The sequence below is a fragment of the Cannabis sativa genome, chromosome 5, assembly GCF_029168945.1.
Source record: "Cannabis sativa cultivar Pink pepper isolate KNU-18-1 chromosome 5, ASM2916894v1, whole genome shotgun sequence".
Taxonomy (NCBI): domain Eukaryota; kingdom Viridiplantae; phylum Streptophyta; class Magnoliopsida; order Rosales; family Cannabaceae; genus Cannabis; species Cannabis sativa.
Genome location: NC_083605.1, coordinates 16259367 through 16266881, shown reverse-complemented (window position 1 = coordinate 16266881; position 7515 = coordinate 16259367). Strand labels below are relative to the sequence as shown.

The following is a 7515-nucleotide window of genomic DNA, read 5'->3' as shown; positions in this document are numbered from 1 at the left end:
AATAAAAGAGGTATTTATATTTATAGCTTTCCATTAGAGCATCTCTAATGGAGTGCTTCAAATATGGTATATTTTTATATTTTAGCCCACTTTCAATGATGTTCTAAATAGTAGGCTAAATTTCGCATATGCTAAAAATTGTATCAAATTGGACACAAGATGTAACCTGGTGCCACATTTAGCAACAATAAATACTACTTTTTTATTTACCATATTACTATTATCTATCTATATATATACATAAAGGAGAGATATAAAACAGTGATATGTCATTCTAAAATCACTCCAAATAGCAATATCATTTCTCTCCTTAATTCTCTCATTTTTTTTAAGTTTAAATAATAATTTAATAAAAAATTTATATATATAAAGGAGAGATATGAAACGCTGACATGTCATTCTAAAATCACTCCAAACAACATTATCTTTTCTCTCCTTAATTCTCTCTTTTTTATTAAGTTTAAATAATAATTTAATAAAAAAAAATAAAAAATACTTAATTATTATCTAAAAATTATTGAAAATTTCTACGAACTATTATTCTATTAATTTATTTTTCTTATTTTTTATTATATTTTTAATAATTTATACTTTAATTAAGTGTAAAGTTTTCACAAAAATTTTTAGTTTCAAATTTTACTTCCAAACTGTATGTATTAATTTATTTTCTTAAGCATATATTAACTAATTCATTAAAAGAATATATATTAACTAATGAATATAAAATACAATTAATAATTATCTATATACTTAATATGTATATAAATATATATTCAATTCTAGATTAGTGTTAAAGTCTTTATTTATATAAAACTAATTTAAATGTCTCACTGATTGATACTATATCTTGGGACAAGACATATTCCTAACTAATACGGTAAGATGCGATGATAACAATTAATGAGATACAATAATAACTACGGGTGAGATATGGTGAGACAACAGATGAGATACGATATTAAATGATTAGATATAAAAATAATGTAATATATTTATGGGGAAAACTCTAATTTTTTTTTACACTACCCTATTAATTTACTTATATTTATCGTAACAATTGTTTTTAATAAAAGAATTTAAAATTCTCTACATATACATTAGTATAATTTCAAATTTCTTAATAAAGCCCCAATAAAAGAATAATTACATAAAAAATATAAATTGACACTTTATTTACAAAAACTTCCATAAGGTAAAGACAACGTTATACCTTTTATATGATTTTAATTACTAAAATGCCACTTACACTATCACTTACACAATCATACGATAGTTGCAGGGTGGTTGCTGCGTGGTTGCATCAAACGATAGTTGCAGGGTGGTTGCTAGGTATTTGGCCGAAGGTTGCATCAGACGAATGTTTCAATCAACCGGAAGTTTTTGGGTGTTGTTGGTTGATTGGCTGAAGGCTGCATCAGACGAAGGTTTCAATCAGACGAAATAACTATTAGCAAAATATCTATGCAACTGTAATGCAACTGTTGTGAAACATTAAAAAACATAAAAGTGTTTCCACGTACGTAACTCTATCTACATGTCTCTTTATGATTTAATATGAACAAATTCACCATTAAAAATTTAGAAAATAACAAAAATACACCAGGATAAACATTTTACTATAGTATTGATATAATTTTTTTTTTTAGATTATACTTCAGTTGGATTGTTTGGGAACTCCAATTTAACTTTTTGAGATCTGCCTTCCATGGATCTAAAAATTGAAGTCAGGACATTAGTTTTATGCAAAATAAATTAGATTTCCGGTTGAATTTTAGTTTCGTAGTAGTTTTCTACACTTTTTTTTTTTGAATTCGAAACAGTCCCTGTTTTGATTGATTCTAGTCGTCTTCTCAGGTGAAGTTGCTGGAATTAATGGTGGTTCTCTTTCTGGTTGAATTTTCGTTTCGATTGCGTTGAATTGCTGCGTAGTTGCGCGATGGTTGCGCGATAGTTGCCCAGGAAACGAAGGTGTGTGTAAGTGGTATTTGTGTAATTTTTTTTTTATTTGGGTTGAATATTTGTTTATTTGGCCAACTGAAAGTATTTTTGTAATATTATTACTTTTTTTTTATTAAAACTTGAAAAAAGGTCAATAATAAATTATAGAACACACTAATGAACTTTTCAATAATCCTCCAAATAATCGTAATTAGTTATTGTGAATAGACATAATTTTTTCTTATTTTATAGAGTTATATTTTTAATAAATTTAATCAATAATATTATATATTATATAATTTCAATATCACTATTTATTAAAATAATTTTTATTATATTAATAATATTTATTTTTTATTATAATACTAAAAAAGATAAAATTAGCAGCGCGAAAAGTGATTATATTATCTAATTAAATAATAAAAGAATAAAAAATAATAATTTTTGTATATTTTCAACAAAATATTAAATAATCATAAATATTATATATTTTTTTTATTTTAAATCTTGCACAACATAAATAGTAAGCTAAATAAAGTATAAATTCATTTTTCTAACCCAATTTAACACAATTTTTTTATTAAAAAAAAAAACACAAATTTTAAATTTTCTTAGGGTGTGTTTGGAAGTAAGTGTGTAATCACTAGGTAGGGTAATTACTAGGGTGATAATTACACAGTTTAGTAATTACACTATATTTTAAAATGCAAGGTGTGTTTGGATATGAGGTAGTAATTACATATGAATTCCTAATATCTTGTTTGGCAAAATAGTTAGTAATTACATGGGAAAATAATATTTTTTAGTAGCTAATGTTTAATATGAAAAGTTTTTAGTAATTACACAGTGTAATTACATCCAATTCTCATGAGGAGCCATGAGATTACACAGTTACAGGGTAATTACATGGTCAGACAAACATGCCAAATTATGTAATTATCTCTAATTACACACAAATCCAATTGCATTATAGCTTTCTAAATGCACCCTTAAAGTGAGGTTATAAGTGCACCGTAGCATTTTCTTTCATTTTTGATATAAACATAACAAAAAATTTGAATGTCATTAAATATGTATTTTTGGCAGTTAAATAACAAAAGAAAATTACAAACCCTTCTTGTAATTGTACACTTTGACCATTTGAAGACACGGTTACTGATCCACCACGTGGCACAATCTAATGCATCCTTAGTTGCGTCCACGATGTTCAATCGTCGATTAAAGTCCCATCTCGTCCAAGTAAATATAAAAGGGTTTGGGGGTCCCTCTAGGGCTATCAAACTGGATAAGTGGGGCTGCTTCTTCTTCTTGTCTTCAGCTTAGTTTTTCGGTACACTCTCATCATTTTCTCCTTATTTTTATTTTATCACCATCAACAAGAGAAGATAAAACAAGAGAAGATAATTTCTCATTTTAAATTTTTTCTTGATTGTAGCAGAGAAAGAATCAAAACCTAGTTGTATAAACTTTTCTTTTTCCTTCACATCTGTTTGAAAAGTACGCTCATTACAAAGTTTCATACTTCTTAACCTTTTCCATTGTTTCATTGATTGATGTTTATTAGTAATATTTGTATAATTTTATCTAGGTTTTGTTTGAATGCTTCGGAGTCATTCCTTATCCGGTGGTATGTTCAGATTTTTGGCTTGTTCGAAAAATAATGGACAGTAATCGAGAAACAAATGAAATAATTGACGCAAACGACGACGAACAAAACATTAACACCAGCAACGACACCTCAGCCTCTGAAACTTCAATTGTAGAACATCTTCCGCCACAGGCGGCGACATCGGTGTAAAATTATATGGCTATTGAAGCATTTCCAACAATGATTACAATGAAAGAAGAGATCTCAGAAACCGAAGGAGAGTTGGATGACAAATCTCTCTCTGTTGTACCAATCTCGACGACATCGTCTAGGGCTGTGGTTGCAAAGAGGAAATCAAAGGACCGACACACGAAGGTGGAGGGTCGTGGTTGAAGGATTCGAATGCCGCTGGCATGTGCCGCATGAATATTCCAGCTGACGGAAGAATTAGGGCTGAAGTCAGACGGTGAGACCATCTGGTGGCTATTAGAGAAGGCGGAGCAGGCCATAATCAAAGCCACGGGGACCGGTACCATCCCTGCTATCGCGATCTCTGTGGGTGGGACCCTTAAGATTCCAACGACATCTTCCGCAAGACCGAACGGTAACATCATTGAAGTAAATTCCGAGAAACGACGTCGTAAGGAGTTAAATAGTGAGTTCATTGATGTAAGGGACAAGGCTTCATTGTCTTCTGGGCAAGCTCCTATAGCACCAATGACGTACGGGGCTAGTGATAATGGGGCACAAGGACTAGTGCCTGTGTGGCAAGTTGGAACAAATAATGCTGCTGGTGCTGGGCATTTTATAATGTTCCCGAATTTTGGGGGAGTTGTTCCTGGCATAGCAAATCAAGCCTAATACTGGGCGTTTCCAGCTGGGGATGGTGCAGCGACATCGTTTTTTGGTGTGCAAACGAGACCCATTTCAAATTTTTTCTCGGCCTTGCAGCCGGTTCAGCTCCGGGACCCACAAGCATCGGCCGGGTCAGTTTCAAGCAACGTTACACCTACAACTGGGGCCGGTGGGAGTGGTTCGTCTACTAATAGTGATAACAATGGTACCGACTCTACGACAACAACTCAGATGTTGAGGGGTTTCTCTTTAGAGATATACGACAAGAAGGAGCTGCCGCTTATGGGTCGTTCACAACAAACTTAATGCTCAAAGCCTTGACTTGAATTTTTTTTTTTTGTTTTACTTTAACATTTTTTCTCTTTCTTTACGCCCAAGTCCAACAACTCCCATTAAGCTAAGGTAGTTGCAAAATTATGAGTTGTTTTGTATTTTAGAGTAACTGAGAGTTATAGTTATTTCCTATTGGTTAATGCACAAAGATCTAGAACAACTTTTCCATTCTCCAATTTCTAATCTTGGGTTGAAGTTCTTTTATTCCAACTTATCTTTTACCTCGTTCTCTTCTTCATTGTTGTTCTGAACGTGTTTAATCACATGAAATTTCGTTTTCGATTGCACGAGATTTTAATTTTAGTGCTAGTTGCCAGTTAGTTTCTTGATTAGTACCTCACACGAGGGAGATGGGGTCACGTTAAAATGGGTTGTGCACGTGTGAGGTTCATGGGGTCCACTTTGGGCGCATTAAGTCTCCAACAAAAGAGAAATAAAAAGTAACGAGCAAAGGTAATCTGTGGCCCATGCCGAATGTGGGCCATGAGGTGTTGTTGGTCATGTGATGGTGAGACACGTGTCCCGGTACGAGTGGGCCCAGTTGTTTTCTTTTTTTAAATAATTACATAAGACATAATTTTTTATAAAATATTTACATTTTTACGTTCAAATAACGTTTTTTTATATTTTTACGATTTTCCAAAAAATAATACGAAAACAACATAAAATCAACAAGAAAATAATATAAAAGTAACATGAAAATAACATCAAAATAACAACAAAAAAATAACAAAAAATAACATACATATAACAAAAAATTAACAACAAGTGAACAAAATTTCAATATAAAAATACCGTATTTTATGTAAATAAAATCAAAAAAATCTTAAAATTATTTAAAATTCCGTGAGACCGTATTTTTGTTGTTTTTGTGCATTTGTGAAATTAACCCTTTGCGTGGTGGTCTCAGAAGGGAAACTTACAAAAATACTAGAATTTGAGTTAACTTTTACAAAAATATTGTCACACAGAAATATTTTTAAAAGTACGGTGTTTTTATAAAACACCAGTAAAACACAAAGCAGGACAACTCAAAACAACAGTAGAACACCAATAAAACACCAGTAGAACACCAGTAAAAAGTTAACACAGTATACTGCAGTATGAAACTTATAAAAAAACACAGTAAAAATATAAAAAAACACCGCCTGACAGTATTTTTGTAAAACAATGACAAAAGTTAGTATAGCATGTAAATTTCACTCTCAGAATGAGAAATGCTAAAGGACACCAGTAGTGTCTAACACCTTCCTATGTGTCAATATTGCTATTGGTCAAACTAAGTATCGGGTCCCATATAATTTAAACTGTAACGCAACATGTCGAGAAGGTGCTAGGCACTAGTAGTGCCTAATAGCAATATTCTCTCAGAATACATATTTTCCAGGTTGGCTCACCTCAACTGACACGTGGTGCCGCTTTTAGCTTCTTTGTGGGGACCGTCTATGAGTTATGACACCTGGAATGGTTATTATCTCTTTGAGCCAATTTAAGTCAGCAGCAAGTCAACGAGGAGGCTGGATCAAAGGTTGATTAGTCGGTGATAAATGATTATGAGTTCGGCCTTCGCAAGACCTTAACCCTGCTATTTGGATCCTCGGGCTGCAAAGTTATTTTGTAAACGATGTATTAAACTTTAAAGGAAAACACATGAAAAACAAATTATTCATAAGTGTTCACAAAATATCATATCTAATCTATACATATTCATACATGTATATTTTTTAAAAAAAAGTTGTACAAAGTTTCTACAATGCACACCATAAAAAGAATACACTAATATATTTTTTATTTATTTCGTTATTTAAAAGAATTTTTTAGTCTAATTTTCTTTTTTTTCATATTCATGTATGTTATAGTTATTTAAAATATCTTACAAAATTTTAGAGAAATTTGGAATAATTTACAATATAGAAAGCAGTGTTCAAAACATTTATTTTACATGCGTATAAAATAAAAATAGTCACGAGTGTTAAATTTGAATCTTGTTTTCAGCGTGTTAAATTTTTTTGAACTTTTTAAAATTTTACAGGATGTCTTAAATAACTATAATCTAAATGACAATGAGAAAAAATTTAACTAAAAAATTATTTCGGATACCAAAACAGATAAAGATGCATTGATACATCTTTTTTAAGGAGTTACATGTAGAATTTTCTAAAATTATATATAAAATTTATATTTTAATGTTAAAAATAATAATTGAAAATTCTCATACATATGATTGGACTATGGTCTAAAAGCATCTAGGTCGAAAAATAAATATATAGGCTCAAGTACACACAATGATAGGTTTATACACAGATGAACGAAGATTACAAAATAATCGATTTACATGCTTTTTTTTTTGAATAAAAATCATAAGATCTATTAATTAATAACGTTCAAAACAATAGAACGCACTTCAGAGGAACAATCCTCCAGTTGAAGCACACGACCTGTAGAGAAATAAGAGTCTCTTGCCAAGCAATGAGCCAACTTATTTGCAGATCGTTTTACAAACACAAATCAACAAAAGATAAAGCCAAAAGTAAATTTCGAACATCTTGAACAATAAGACCAGACTGTGAAAGCATAAAAATACCGCTCTGAATCACTTGGACACACACCAAGCTATTTGTTTCCAACATGACTCTATCCCACGAGTGATTTGCAATCCCACTCAAGGCTTCTTTAATGCCTATTATTTTAGCAATTTTGGGTTGAACACATCCAATCTTCCACTTTTTGAATGCTTCTACCATAGCACCATGATAATTCCGAGTTACACAACCTATGCCTAAAGACAAGACTCGAACCAG

At 31.2% G+C, this 7515-nt stretch overlaps 1 protein-coding gene across 1 annotated transcript; it reads left to right on the top strand.

The window, feature by feature from the left end:
* The first annotated feature begins 3528 nt into the window (after window positions 1-3528).
* LOC115715920 (transcription factor TCP9) lies at window positions 3529-4890 on the top strand. Its single transcript, XM_030644597.2, is given in 1 exon segment — window positions 3529-4890. A coding segment is annotated over 1 exon segment (960 nt). The 5' UTR covers window positions 3529-3742; the 3' UTR covers window positions 4703-4890.
* The last annotated feature ends 2625 nt before the right edge of the window (window positions 4891-7515 follow it).